The sequence below is a fragment of the Eleginops maclovinus genome, chromosome 9, assembly GCF_036324505.1.
Source record: "Eleginops maclovinus isolate JMC-PN-2008 ecotype Puerto Natales chromosome 9, JC_Emac_rtc_rv5, whole genome shotgun sequence".
In the NCBI taxonomy this organism is placed as follows: domain Eukaryota; kingdom Metazoa; phylum Chordata; class Actinopteri; order Perciformes; family Eleginopidae; genus Eleginops; species Eleginops maclovinus.
Genome location: NC_086357.1, coordinates 21,253,479 through 21,268,167, shown reverse-complemented (window position 1 = coordinate 21,268,167; position 14,689 = coordinate 21,253,479). Strand labels below are relative to the sequence as shown.

General features: G+C 40.5%; 1 protein-coding gene across 1 annotated transcript; it reads right to left on the bottom strand.

The window, feature by feature from the left end:
* Nucleotides 1-3,207: 3,207 nt before the first annotated feature.
* On the bottom strand, nt 3,208-12,129 carry hapln4 (hyaluronan and proteoglycan link protein 4). The gene is made up of 7 exons (XM_063890728.1): nt 11,890-12,129; nt 10,447-10,579; nt 8,147-8,336; nt 7,638-7,810; nt 7,352-7,467; nt 6,689-6,875; nt 3,208-4,448 (listed from the first exon to the last, which is right to left on the bottom strand). Exons 1-7 carry the CDS (start codon nt 11,890-11,892, stop codon nt 4,057-4,059), a joined length of 1,194 nt encoding a protein of 397 aa, XP_063746798.1. The 5' UTR covers nt 11,893-12,129; the 3' UTR covers nt 3,208-4,056.
* Nucleotides 12,130-14,689: the final 2,560 nt, after the last annotated feature.

Sequence of the window (14,689 nt, the reverse complement as noted above, 5' to 3'; positions counted from 1 at the left end):
CAACATTGCGCTCTGATTAATATAAGGTAGGGGGTGAAGTGTTGCATGTAAGTCACCTTCCCCAGTTACTGCAGTTCATTAAAAAAACACCTGCAGCAGCACTAATCTGTAAAAATCAATTCTTAATCTTTTATTCACAAATATGTGTCCTTATAGATTCAGACAACTCATTTAGATCAGAACAAGTTAAGTAAGGTGTGCACATTTGAGTCTTTTGCCCTCATATGTTGGAAACTACACTTTTGGATGTTGGACGCAAAGGTGTTTTCAACTGGTGTCTGATTATGCGTGCAGTAAGGTTTAGGGTGAGTGGAGTTTTGCTGTGATGTATGTGGGGCAACAAAAACCGTAGCAGTGTTAGAAAAATCCCACAAAGGGGCAAAATTTCACTATTTTCTGGGAACAATTCCACAATGCAATTGTTGTGTTATGGTCTGAGTACTGAACTGAATCAACAAGGGAGTGATTTAGGACACAACCTAAATGTAATATTACTAATATATTTATAATATGAAAAGCCCTACTCTCCCAAACAGGTGTTTTCACTTATTGTCTGATCACTTGTCCTACAAAGTAGCACAGGTGCAACTACTAACAATAACGATGGCTGCGGTCCAGGATCCTGGTTTTATGCACGCTTGCTCAGGGAATTTGCCATCTGACAAACTTAATTTGGGAATAGTCATAACTAATGGTGTTAGTTCCACCTGTAATTGCCCTGCTGTGACAAGTCAAAAATATCTGCTGTAAAAAGCTCCAAAATGATGGCAAAGGTGTCATTTGTAAAACAACAAGGAGACACATGGAGGTGTCAAACAGTCTGTGTGAGAGAAGAGGTCTAATCAGACTTAAGTGTAAACACCTGTGAGGTGCAGCGACAGCGAGTGCATTTTAATTTATCAATGTATCTGACTTTTAGTAATCCTGTTTCATTTTACTTCTTGTATCACATTTTGCCTTAAAGGGGCCCTATTATGTTCATTTTCAGTTTCATATTTGTATTAGGGGCCTTTACTGTGACATGTTTACATTCTTTAATGTTCAAAAAGCTCTTTATTTTTCTCATACTGCCCGATGCTGAAGCACCTTTTTCCCCCTCTGTCTGAAACCAGAGCCCAGTCTGCTCTGATTGGTTAGCCAGCCGGCTCTGTCAAGCGCTTAGAGATGTCCCGCCCCTTATCCTATCACGTACAATGTATTGAAGTGCTAGCCAATAGAAGTGTGAGTGTTACCTAGTGATGTCACTTTGTTACAGAAGTAAACAAAGGTTTCCAATGGAGGCAAATTTACATGCAAAAAAAACCATATATAACACACTACAGGAAAGAAAAACCAAAAAAGCATAATAGGGCCTCTTTACACCCAGTCTCAGTTTTTTCTTTCGGCCTGTTTGGAGACCCTGACCTCTATCGAAAGTTGATAAATGAGACCAAGTGAAAACCAGTGCATTCCCTTCCCTTTGTATTTACTATGTGGCAGCACTTTGTTGTTGTAGGGTCACCTAATTTCATTTCATGCTCGGGCAGAAAAGGCAACGAGGAGGCCTGATGAAATGAAGACAGCCCTATCATCTTCTGAGCAAAAGTAGTTCAAAGGGTTCAATCACATTTCTGCAGTGCGCCGTTGCATCATCCTAGTAGCTGTCTGTCTTTTCTCTCTGTCGAAAGTTTCTCCTGTCATCAAATCAAGCGAGTGTGAAGAAGCTTTTATAAAGGCCAGTGCCGCTGTAATGTTCTGCTACATGAGGATTTTCTACTGCCCTGCCTGTTGAGCTCACCATCTGTGGAATGTGTGGTTTCTTTGAGCACACTGTTATTATACTTCTTAACAAAAGCATACTGCACACAGATTTGTCATTTCTGTTTGCCAAAGTGTTGGCAGTCAAAATGTGAAGTGGCTGCTTTTTATGATGACCTCGCTCTTACATGAGAGGGAGTTTGCTGCTCAATGCTGTGCAAAGTGAATTTTAAATGGGTTACAATTGCAATCCTGAGAATGTAAAAAACATCTAAATCACTTTGGTTCTGAAATGCGGAATACGTAAATAAATTATATATATCCATATCCATAAATTATAGATGTCCTAGTGCATCATGTACAACTTTGCTTATTAATTTAGGGGCTGTGATTCACACAGGTGTACAGACTAATGGGCCTACTGAGGGGTTTTTTACAGGTCAATATCGTCACTCCTAGCGAGTACTTCATGATGTTGGACCTGCCATAAACAGGACTCTGATTACAAACTGTCAGTTGCTATGATGATGACATGGTTTATTCTGCTGTGTTGGCACAACACCAACAAGCTCCCACTTGGAGCCGGGTTCCCCACTCAGCAGTTTCTCTCACCGGTAAAAACTTGAGCACACCAGGCAGAGAAAAGAGCAAATAAACTCCAGAAGGAAACAATTGATGCACAGAGAACAGTGCATCCATCATACTATACACTGTATGATGAACCTCAGGTATCATTTTTAGCCATTCCATGAGTTTACTCAATGACAATAAGTTGGTCGATCGGTTGTTTCAACACTTTTTCTCTTGCAGTGTCATGAAATGTAGGTATTTCGAGGCAAATATTTCAATAACTATTTTGTGGGTTGCCAAGAAAGCACCATCTTCAGGTGTTGCAGCTTTTTGCCTGTCCAAGGACATCCAAGATTTTTCTAACCACACTGAAAGGAAAAAATAGTAACCTTTTATGAGGATTGATAATCTTCTGTTATCAAAAAGTTTGCTGAACCCATCATAAAAGATCAAACTTTCCCTTTCACTATTCCGTGTCAGCTCATGTTTGTGCAGAAAGCCTGAAGAATGTCTCTAGTTTTTGCATCCTCTAAATTCAGACCCTGTGAGATGATCGACTGACTGGGCGGCTGTGGCTCAACAGAGCGAGTTGTCCGTTAAACTCCAGGTCAGTGAGTCGTTGCCTGCTCTGTCCTATGGAAGCGAGACACTGAACCTCTGATTGCTTACCAATCAGGTCAGTCCTTTGCCTTGCATGGCTGCCATTACCGTGCGTGCAGTGCTCTCTATAAAAGCATTGTATTAATGCAGTCCATATCCATTAAACTCATCGCACCATTTAGTGTACCTTCGAATGGAAGGGCATATGCTACATCTCGCCTCTCATTAAATGTTTTCATTATTAGTTCTCATAAAAAAATGCACACAAACAAAACAACTTTTACATTTTTATTTCCCAGAACATACATTTATTCATAGTGGTAAACATACACAGTAATAAAGGTTGCTGCAAACATGTACTGTATAGTGCAATTTGTGGACCAAGTAGCTTAGACGTATGTGAGGTAAACAGCAATTATTGTAGCTTTATATTGCTGCCTAATCAGCCTCAGCATCTACTGTCAGCCAAGCAGTACATGCTCGTTTTAGTCTCAGCTAAGATGCTATCATAAAATAAAGCTCTATGTATTTTAAAGTGCACATTTTTGTTAGAGCTAGTACAATATTTGCTACTTGTTCAGCTCTGATGATGAAATTGCCTGGTCTTATTTTATGAGAAAAATGGCTTGCATTGGGCCAGACGCTTGCTTTTAAAGCTTTGCAACCAGATACAAGGAAATTAGACTAACTAAAGGATTTTATTTCCATTTGGCAGATGATCCTGTCGCACCAAGTAATGAGTTATTTGACTCTGACTGGGACCCTGGCTCAGACTGGAGCTCAGCAGCCACAGCGTAGGCCAAAATATCATCCACACAAACCCAATCTGAACATGGATATTTCTGGCAGATTCTTTGATCTGTGATGTGTGCCTGAATGATGAAGCTGCTGTTAAACCTCACAGCTATCCAGCAAAATATCTGCTAAAATACTTACTCCTTTAGGGGATTGACTGGCTTGTGACAAAAGGAAAATCACCCGAATAAATATATTACCCTACCCTCTCTTCTTCTCTCTGGCTAATCCGCAAATGAGTGCATCTTGTCTGATGCTGTTTTACTTTAAAAGCGATGAATAGTTTCCTGCTAGGCGACAGTTGTTGCTTTCAAATCTAAAATGTCCTCCCGTCTCGCTCTCAGTCTTTCCACTTCAAATCCCCCTTGTAGCATTTGTGGCCATGCTGTTACTGCTCTTACTCTTTGTCAAACTATAAGTGGGGCTTTTTGTCGTTACAGTACCGCCTGCTGTTTCCTCCTTGTTCTTTTGGAAACAGTAGACCCCATAGAGGCGGAATTTTTTATCAGGGAAGCCCAGGTGTCGGACACCTGGCTGGGATCCTCCACAGCGAGAGCGAGGGTTGACAATGGGGTAACGGATGCTGCCATCCTCCAGCCAGCCGGCTTCACAGCGGTCCAGGAGCTGGAACTTCCACGCAGCGTACAGTTGACCCACTTTGGCCACGACTGAGCCTTCTCGAATGCAAGCCTTCACCGCCTCTGCATAGTTCACCTTCTTAAAGCGTTTGAGAAAGTACACTTTGCCTGAGGGGATAAAGAGGGAGAGTAGAAGATGTTTGTTGTATGAACAACTGAAAATTTGAATGTAAACAGAGAAAGTGCATTGATCAGGAGGGCACAAGGAAAGAAAGAGAGAGTGAAGCCCCAGAGACAAGCCGAGCCCTGAGGGAAGATATCCTCAGCTCTCCTTGCTTCTCTGTGTTCAGAATATTAAATCTTTCCAACAGCCTACTGGGCACCCGCTCAAGAACGAAAGGCAGTACTCTGACTCAAAATTACTCTTAAAATGCTTCCATTTTGCTTTCATCTCACCTCTGGGAACACTTTTTCGCCTGGCAGAGTTAAGAATTTGGCTGAATTGATTAAACTGAAATGAATCAAAACTAATGATTTTCCTAAGAATGAAAAAAAGAGGTAAAAGAGCCAAACCGAGAACAAAGAGTTTGATGGTTTCTTCAAACAGAAACAACAAGAAAATCATGTTCGTATCCTCAGGTTTGTGCTTGGCTCAGCTATTGATTTTATGCTTGTTTATGTTCCTGCTGGCTATTAGAGAGGCAGAATATTGTCTCATATTTCCCCGGGGTCGCTCAGTAAATACCTTCCAGCTGGACTGAGCAACAGTGACCACTGCTGAGACCTCCTTCCCACAACAGACTGTCCACAATAATTAACACACAGGGGAAGCCATGAGCAATCGTTTACGCTTACTGTCATACTACCTTTTTCTCGCTTACCAAATTTGCTGGCACTGCTTCTTTGTTTCAGTTCGGACTCTCCCAACATTGCTTATGATTAATTGAGATTATTGTGTTTTTGTCTAAATAGTAAAAAGCTTCTTAGTTTTTAGAATTCTCTTTTAAGCTTCAAAGAGGTGCAGGCAGGATTGAAGTTAACCAGTACTCTGCTACTGTATGTCTCACTAATTAATCAATGTTTTAAAGCAGTTGTTACACAGTTTGGAAAATACTTGATTTGCTTCGGTCACCACCACTCTCTAATTTGTGCGGTAAATACGAATCTGGTCGGCTAAGAAAATGTGTTAAAACATTTTTGTGTATACAAATATATATATTTAAAACACCCAAAAGTAAATGTTATCATTGTGATGTTTTGTATTATTTGTCCAGTCCGACATTACTTTTCTGTTTACCTCTGTTCATGATATCTGACGTGTGGTTGCTGCTAGTGTCGTTTTGACGTTTCGAATCCTTACTGAAACTGTATCAAATGGTAAAAAATAAAACAATTCTGTTTCCATGCAACAAATAAGGAGTTTTCAGCCAGCAAAACAAAAAACATTCAGTGTTTTGTGTCAGCATAGAGAGCACAAACTCATCTGCTGTTGCCATTGTCACAAGGCTAGCTTGTAGTTGCTATGTTTGCCAGTTTGTGGCTCTATCTTCAATAAGTGTATTGATATGAGTCTGGTATTAATCTTCTCAAACTGACTGATAGCAAAATAGGTAGTACATGTATATTTAAAAATAACAAACTGTCCCTTTCAGAATCAATCAATCAATCAAAAATACTTTATTAATCACATGTTCATTTATAATGAACTCGTTATAGTTATATTTAAAACCATTGATGGCTGGTATCTCTGCTTTACGTCATGTCCCCACAGAGACTCTGCTCTAGCGTCTCTGTCACTGTTAAGGAATTATAATCACAAAAAGCTGTAAAACCTTTTATTACAGTTTTCTCTCATCATACACGTTGAGAGGTTTTGACTGCCCCGACATTACGGATAACTTTTATAATGAAAAAATGAATCCAGCCTCTGACTTTCTAAAGTAAGTTCGAGCTTATAAACCAGGAGATGTGTGACGGAGACACTATGGCAGAGTCTCTATGGGGATGTGATGTAAATCAAAGAACTTGGAGATGAAAGATCCTGGCACCCAGAGGACACTGTGGCCCGAGCATGGGCAGAATGAACACAGCCTGATGTAAATCCAATGGCCTTAAGCTGGCAAGATCACAGGCAAAGATCAGAGGCATGGACCTAATTTCCCCACTGGCCCATGGTCATGATGTTTCCTCTCCCTATACAGCACCACAACAAATCCAGCACCACCAGTTTCTTGTTTTCTTCCAATTATGAGCAGAAATACTGAGTACTCAGTTGGATGTTTGTATTTAGTCATATGATCATGCAGATCGACTACAAAGTGTTTCTGATCTTCAGATACAGACATACAGTATCTGTGAACACCACTATGGCCTCCAACCGTGCATCTCTCTCTCCCTCTGTTTCTCACCATTGAGCTTGGAAGTGAAGCAGAAAGCATCATAGCGCTCATCCTCCTTGTGCCTGTAGCCATAGTTGCGGACGCCAGCGGGGTTATCTTTGCGGCCGCACTGGTCTCTGGGATGAGAGATAGGGTACTGCACTGAGCCGTCCTCCAGCCATCCAGCATTACACCAGTCTAGCCCTTCCAGCCAGGCCTGTGGCAGGAGATAATGTACATTAGTGGCTCATACTGAAGGAATAAATACACTATTAAGAGGAGAAGGACTTTCATTTATCTCTTCTGACATAACTCTGGAATTCATACAGGTTTCTTTTTTTAAATAGAAGGATTTGGTAAAATAACTGGATTGGTCATGCCTAGTCCTGATTTTGGACTAACTATTGCAGTTCACGAATGAAGGTTGTAGCCAGTAAGTGCATTATTATTGTTATTGTTTAGTATAAGAGTGGGCAGTTATTGAATATTTTCTGTCTGTGACACATTCTCTTATGTCCTCTCATTTATTTTACTTTGTGTAGGTTTGCACCATAATGCAGCAAAAACCATCTTGTTGAAATAAAACTGAATTCTGATTCTAAAGTGTTATAAACGTAGCTCTGATGAATCCTCAGTGGTGGTTTGGGATTTCTACATGATTCAGAGCATTTGAAATACAGGAGAGGAACTCACCTTGTGCAGTTGGGAGTGAGAGGCCAGGATAGCATCCTGTTGTTTGCAGGCATCCTCCCCCTGGTGGTAGTTGAGCTTATAGCGCCCCTCACGGGGGTAGTAAGGAAACACCACTCCTACAGGCGACAGAAACAGACCTTCTCTTAAGTGTGTTTGTAAAATGTTTGAATTTCACTTCAATCTCAGGGGAACCAGTTTATCTCTCTGTGCAACATGTTATACAAAGGAGCATCAGTAATGTCAGAGCTCTGACAAAATCTCTTCCAATGCATCTTGAATTCCTGACCTTCAAGGTCGAGGTTGACAAATCCTGTATCGTCCTCCATGTCGTTAGTGACTTCACACTCAAAGCGTCCGTAGTCCTCCAGTGTGACATTTTGGATGATCACTGAGGCGTCACCGGGTCCTGCCTGCTCCAGAAACACTCGGCCTTTGTACGAGCCAAACACCCGCTGCTCCCTGGAGAGATTTCAGAAACATTTATGAGTTTATTTTGCCCACATAAAAGCAGCTATGAGCAAAAATATTGAGAAATACTCCAACATGAGAAAAGCTTTATGGATTGATTTTATGTGGGCAACCGTTCTTTTATGGCCTGCTCAAAAGACCAATGATTCTTTTATTGACATAGTGGGTTCATAAAAATTAAATATTACATTGTCATTGTGTGTTTGGCATCCATAATATGGGCCAGTAAATATATTGAAAATCAATTCATCATATAAACATTTCTTGGATAAGGTTCTTTTACTGAGACAAAAAACCCCGAAAGATACAAAATTATTGACTGAAAACCTTCCAAGTGCCACAAAGACATCCTCAAACTGCAGCGCATCGGTCACTTTTGTCCATTTAATCCGAATGCGATCCGGGTCAGTGTTCTCCGGCTCATGGTGGTATCTGCAGGGCAGGGTGATGGAGCCACCGCGATGTGTCACCACTTTACCCGGAGCTGTCTGCACAATCACTGCCCCGGTGTCATCCTCTGTGGGAAGATAAACACTGTTTGAGGGGGATCATAGTTATTTGACATTTTCATTTACCTATCTTACTTCTCTTCTTTCTTACGAAGTTTTTACTTAATTTTTTTCAAATGTATTTAAATTATGACATTTTTATCATTGATACTTCACTACCTTTAGTTTTTCTCCCTGTTCTACAGTGTGGACTGTTTGTTTCTTGTGAATGATAGTGTTGTTTCTTGATGGTTATATGTACAGTTCTATAGTCCCATTTTTATTTTTTTGTTTTCGTGGTGTACTAGAATTGCCATTCAGGAACAAAAAAGCAATATTGAATTGAATTGCAATACCAATATGTGCAGTCAATGCTAAAACTATCACAACATGCACATTTCCCACAGAAAAACCAAGCCTAGAACCTATTTGTTGTGAGGCAACAGTGCTTACTGCTGCAGCTCCTATCATCCGATTATCCCACTCCAAATTTTAGCCTCAACCTCAGCAGAGAGTAATTTGCCAAAATGACCCGGGACTAATGGTTACCATAGGCCTCTTCTCCTAATGGGCGATAACAAGACCTAGTTTGCATTTTTGGCAGACATTTGCTCAGACGTGTGTGTGTGTGTGTGTGTGTGTGTGTGTGTGTGTGTGTGTGTGTGTGTGTGTGTGTGTGTGTGTGTGTGTGTGTGTGTGTGTGTGTGTGTGTGTGTGTGTGTGTGTGTGTGTGTGTGTGTGTGTGTGTGTGTGTGTGTGTGTGTGTGTGTGTGTGGTGCAGGGTAAACATTTAATCAGCGACTGCAAGAGGTTTTCTGCTATGTTGTGACCAGATAAAGGCACCAACAATTTTGCTTCCCAGTCAGCAATTAGTAATGTCACTGATTTCTGCTCTCTACAAAGCTGTTTATCACTAGCAGCCATGAAAGCAAAGTTGTGTTTAATCAAAACCTTGAGAATTCCCAAAAGCAAAAAACTGGTGTTAGGACAAACTACATCATGCTGCTAGTGAGTCCTACTCGTATTAACAATGTCTGTGTGGAAGGAGTTGGCTGAAGATTGGAAAATATACAACTCTACATGTGTTAAACTGTCTTCGTAAAACTGGCAGCTCAGAAGCAGAAGGCAGTCATTAATTAGTGCCAACAGGCTCTGAAACACACCATAAGCTACCTGCCCAGCACCAGACACACATCAGACAAACACAGTTAAAGACTTGCTGGAAAACAATGTCAAACTTCTTTTCCATAAAGTTGTTAGAGACTAAAACAGACTCATAAGAGGAGGAAAGAATACATATCAGACTTACTTTCAGGTGGACACAGCTACTGTATATAGTAATGATCATGTTGCATCTGTTCAATGTGTAAAGGGAAAACTCAGGTAACATATAAGCCATAATGACTTTACTTTTCCACAGAGGCAAGTTATTAGCGATGTGTCCGCTTGTTGTGGAGTTATTCTGCCAAGAAGGACATTTACTGTGAGCTACTGTACTTGTATGTTTCCCATTTCATGCAACCTTATACTTGCATCTTTTAAATTTGAAAGGAAAATATGTAACTAGTTGGAAAGTTTATTTAAGAATGTATACACAGTACATAATGCAGAGACCTTCATAGTGGCCGGGAAGAGGAGTTCAGTCATTGGAGAATATCTTCTAATAAAAGAACAAATGTCTATGTACATTAACTTCTACATTGCAGATAAAAAGGACAGCCAGATCTGATGCAGTCGATTAGTTTAATCCCTGATGTCATCAATATTCTTTGTGGGTAAATGTTGGGAATGTATTACAGTCCTCAAGTGAACACTTTGTAGTAGTGCCAGATGTGGCATTACCAACATTGATAGTGTTGATGTTAATATTCTTGAGTTATAACAGTATTGGGGTCCAGCAGAAACATCATTTTTAAAGCTTTATCATGTTGGTTTTCTCTTTATTTCTTAGGATCGTTAAACCCTGGGTAAGACTTTACATGAGCATCTTTCATGGTGTCATCTCTAAAACTAATTTGACCTCTGCAGACAGTGTATCCTCCATAATTATTGGTACATGACATATAACAGCTATGCAGATAGGTGCAGCATAGCCACTTCTTTCTTTGCTGCGGTGAGCTTTAAATGTTTTTTCCTTACCGAGCACATGCACCACCTTTCTCCTTCCTTTGTCTATGTCAGCAGGCAGGCAAGTCACACAGAGGGCAGAAGTCAGGATAAAAACCAAAAAGGACATTTTCCTGTAGGGTAGAGGCCGCAGATGCTTCAAGAACTGCAGGGAGGGACACAACAGAGAATAATGGTGATCAAAGGTCCAAAGGAAAAATAGGAGAAACCAGACAGTAGCGTTGCAGGGAAGCAATCAAAACCTAAAAATAGAAGTGAGAGCCAAGGACAATCACTTGACTTATTCAGAGTCTGAAACAGAAGACTAAACTTTATAGCAAAGGGTAGGACTTACTGAACGTACTGTATTTTATATTCCATGCAATTTGAGAATGCTGAAACTCTGACAAAAGAATGTGGGTGTTTAAAAGTTAGACCATATGGCTGTTGAGCAAAGTGAGTAAAACAGAAAGCAGCAGATAATTGATGAGTCCAGTTCTCTCAAAACCAGAAAATAAGGTTAGCGAACTGTGACTTGACTGTTTTTAGTTTGAGAGTCATGCTTTCAAGTCACAGTCTGCTACACAGAGTAGTTTAAAGCTGCCAGCTGTGTAGCTCACAGTCACCGTATGAAAAGAGGAGATAGTCCTCGCCGGATGGGCAAAACTTAAATCTTGTTTGCCACTTTTTTATCTTTTCTGCCAAGTGGCAGTTGAAGACAAAAGGAAGTATTTGGAAAGTTTTGAAGGGGAAACAGGATTTGCACAGTAGGGGCCAATAGTAAACAAAGGGATATATGTAGACATGCAATCCTCACAGATACTGAAGAAGTAAAATAGCAAAACATGTACATATTTGACATTGAGAAAGGCAGAAAATACTATAACACATTCTGAAACTCTCTCCAGTGTATGGAAACACACTCCCTCTGGCAGTGACCAGTGAAGGATCACCTTGATGAAAAACTCCTGAAGCTACAGCTGCTTATTCTGCTCAAGAGTTCATTATCTTTACACGCTCTCTCTAGGTTATGGATTAGTGTGCAGTGGTTGCTCAGAGCACTACAGCCGCAGACTTATGTGTATTTTGACCCAGGGACTGCTTAAATCCATGATGCATTGTAAACAAACTTTCAACACATGCTTACAGACATAGTTTGTACTGAAAGAATATTATCATAACAACAAAATACAGGAGTCATGTAGGTATACAGCAGCTGTGTGCACTGCTCTGCATTATCAGTGTCACCTGAGAATAATGACTTCCTATGTAAACAGCACTGATGCAGCACATAATGTCTGAACAGGCCCCAGTGAAGCAGAGTTACTAAAGCATCCATATTACATGCACATTGTAAACTATAAACCGCCCTGCTGCATCATTTTCTCAAGGTTAGTCCAACATCCCTGCAGTTCCCACGCAGCACAGAAAACTGCAGAGCATAACCATACTAATGGAGCACAGAAGTGAACTTACCATGGCTATCACAACAGGATTAATGTCTGAATGGAGCAGATGTGGCGTTTTACTCCTCCGCCGGGCTAAGCGTTGTTCTGCAGCAGCTCTCTCCACTCTGCCTCCTTCTCTCTCTCTCTGTTCCCTGTCCCATCGCTGATCTCTCGCACTGCAGGGGAACCACGGTAGTTTGTGGGTCCCGCAGTCCTCTCATGACGCAGCACACATTTCAGTGTGCAGGCTGTGTGGATAAGGCAAGCACTCAGCAATGATTTCACACTGATATGTTTGCGAGTGTATTTCCTGTTGTTATTGCAGCCCATTAGAGTATCCCTTATTGGTATGGGTGTCACACAGTTTGTAGCAGTTCATGCAGTGGGACCTCATTAACTTTCAAGTAGAACATTGTTGCTATTAAACACAAATTTGAATAATGAAAGCTGTTTGTGTATGTCATTATGTCAACACAAATAGATTAGATCTATTTTGATCTCAAATGTTCCCATTGTAATACATTATAGTAATTGTACAAAACGTAACATTTAATTGGCAAAAGACAACATTTTGCTTCATTATGAAGTTAATGTTTACTGCACAATGTGATGGATGTTGAACAATGACACTATCAGCATCTACATGTAGATTGATTCCCTGTAAGCTGCACTTTCAGGATACATTTTTGGACTGATTCCGGGTAAGGATCTCCCTTTCACAGTAAAAGCCTATATACACATACACTGTGTCACTGTTTACCAGAGAGCTTGTTGCTGAGAGACAACATTAACAACATATTTTACAGCTATACCCAGATAACAGAACAACTAGAGAAATGTGAGCACTGTTTGTCTCTTTTATCAAGCAAAAAATGAATTGTTCTGCTTTTAGTTATGATACTTTAAACAGATGTTGCTGAATATTTTCCTATTGCAGTATTGGGACTTGTCCTTAAGCAGAAAATTCCATTCCTTCCTTCACCTTTTAATAAAATGATTAATAATTCATTAATGATGACATAATTCGGATCATTTATTGAAAAATAGAAATAATCATTATTGCATCAGTTCATCCGGCCCAAAGAAGCAGGTGGTTTCCAACAATAAACAGACCTGTGAACCACATGTGGTTAATATGCTTGGGATACTCAGTGGCTTCATTGATCTCTCTGAATTTGCAAATAAAGATTTGGTCCAGCTAGTGTAAGTGCTGAAATTATCCCAGATATATGATAAGGCCTCTCCAGTTCTGATAGTTATAGTATAACACTTGTAAAATGTATCAGTGAATGGTCAACTGTGTGAAATCAGTATTTAGAAAGCTCTTTGCTTCTGAAGCCTATTCATTGCGTTTTTGGCAAGACTGTCAAACTATGGGTTTCTGTAGCCTTACATGGTTTGTGCTTTAGATGCACAATGTCACTGTTGTGTCTGAAACTGAGGGCACTCTCGAACAACATATGGGCATGTGGTGCAGACTCTATATGAGTCTTTTATGAGAAAAACAGCAAAGACAGGCCATAGCGATGATAGCAGCTTACTATGATACTGCTCTGATGGATTTACTATTGCATACTGTGCTGCTGTGATTCTAGTTGACTATCAGTGTCTTGTAGAACAAGGAATGGACCTGTCCACTGCTTTGCATCTGCTGTGTTTCTGCAATCCTGTGTGGCATCACTTTGAGACCGACTGCCAGAGTTTGAGACATCTTCCCAGGCTCTCCCTGGAGCATCGCAGACCTATCAGCATGAGACGCAGACCTACAGGAAAAACACAATTAGGCAAAGCTTTGTCGAAGTGAGAAATTCAAGGACAACGGTAACATTGACAGCTTGCTTTCAGTCTTTAACCAGCAGCTGGATGCCTCCAAAAACAACAACTGTTCATTTGATGTGCTAGTGACATGTCCATTGGATTTAGACAAGGCTTTTGCTGAAGAGCTGCTTCAGTTCAGAGACCTCAGAGCAGAGCAGAGAAAGATTATCCTCCTGCAAATCTATTATTAGTTGAGGAATACCCTTCAGGGAACTTCCTTCTAATATTGTTGTTGCACTGAGGCCTTTCTAAGATTACCTGTTACCTCAGAGAGAGGTAATTTTCTCTAATGAGATGCACAGAAATTGATCTGAGAACAACCACAGGGCAGAGAGGTCCATCAGCAGTGATTCAGTGCAGGCTAGATTTTGAGGATTTAAAAAGCCAAGTTGTCCAAACAAAATCAAGAAAAAGGATTGCTAAAGGTAGGGATCAATAATTTAGTGTTGTTGCTTTGGTGCATAAAGTGTCCAGTATTGATGTGCTAGAGTTCAGTTTCTCCCTGGAGATTCACGGATGAATGTAGCTTCAGGTTTCTCCTATGCAACATTTGTTCACTGCCTACAGAAAGAATGCTGCCTATAACTATTAACACAATTTAACATCTGTGTGTGTAACAATAAAATATACTAGCTGATCCGAGCTTTTGTCATGTACCCAACTGGAGCCGATTGGTGTATTTACACTTACCTGTAACCCAACTGCTGGACATGGCTGGAATAACAGGTGTCCTAAAATAGGCTAAAACGGCCTTTTCTGACAGACCCACAACAACCAAAACAACAATATAACAAATTAAACAGATGTCTTCAGGAATATGCACTATTTGTGAACAGTTCAAACTTAAATTATAAAGACAATAAACTTGAGTCATAAATCAGAACTCATGTCATTTGTGTGTTATACACTGTCGTGCATATTCTCAAACCAAATAGACAGGGGCTGCCCACTTGGTTGATCTGGCCATCCAGCCTGGGACAATTTGCCTGTACTCCTCACAGATTTTAACC

Coding starts and splice junctions, on each gene's coding strand:
- hapln4 (XM_063890728.1), bottom strand. Junction 7,811..8,146: donor GTCTTTGTGGCACTTGGAAG/GTTTTCAGTCAA, acceptor AAATCTCTCCAG/GGAGCAGCGGGTGTTTGGCT. Junction 4,449..6,688: donor CTTCACTTCCAAGCTCAATG/GTGAGAAACAGA, acceptor TTATCCCCTCAG/GCAAAGTGTACTTTCTCAAA.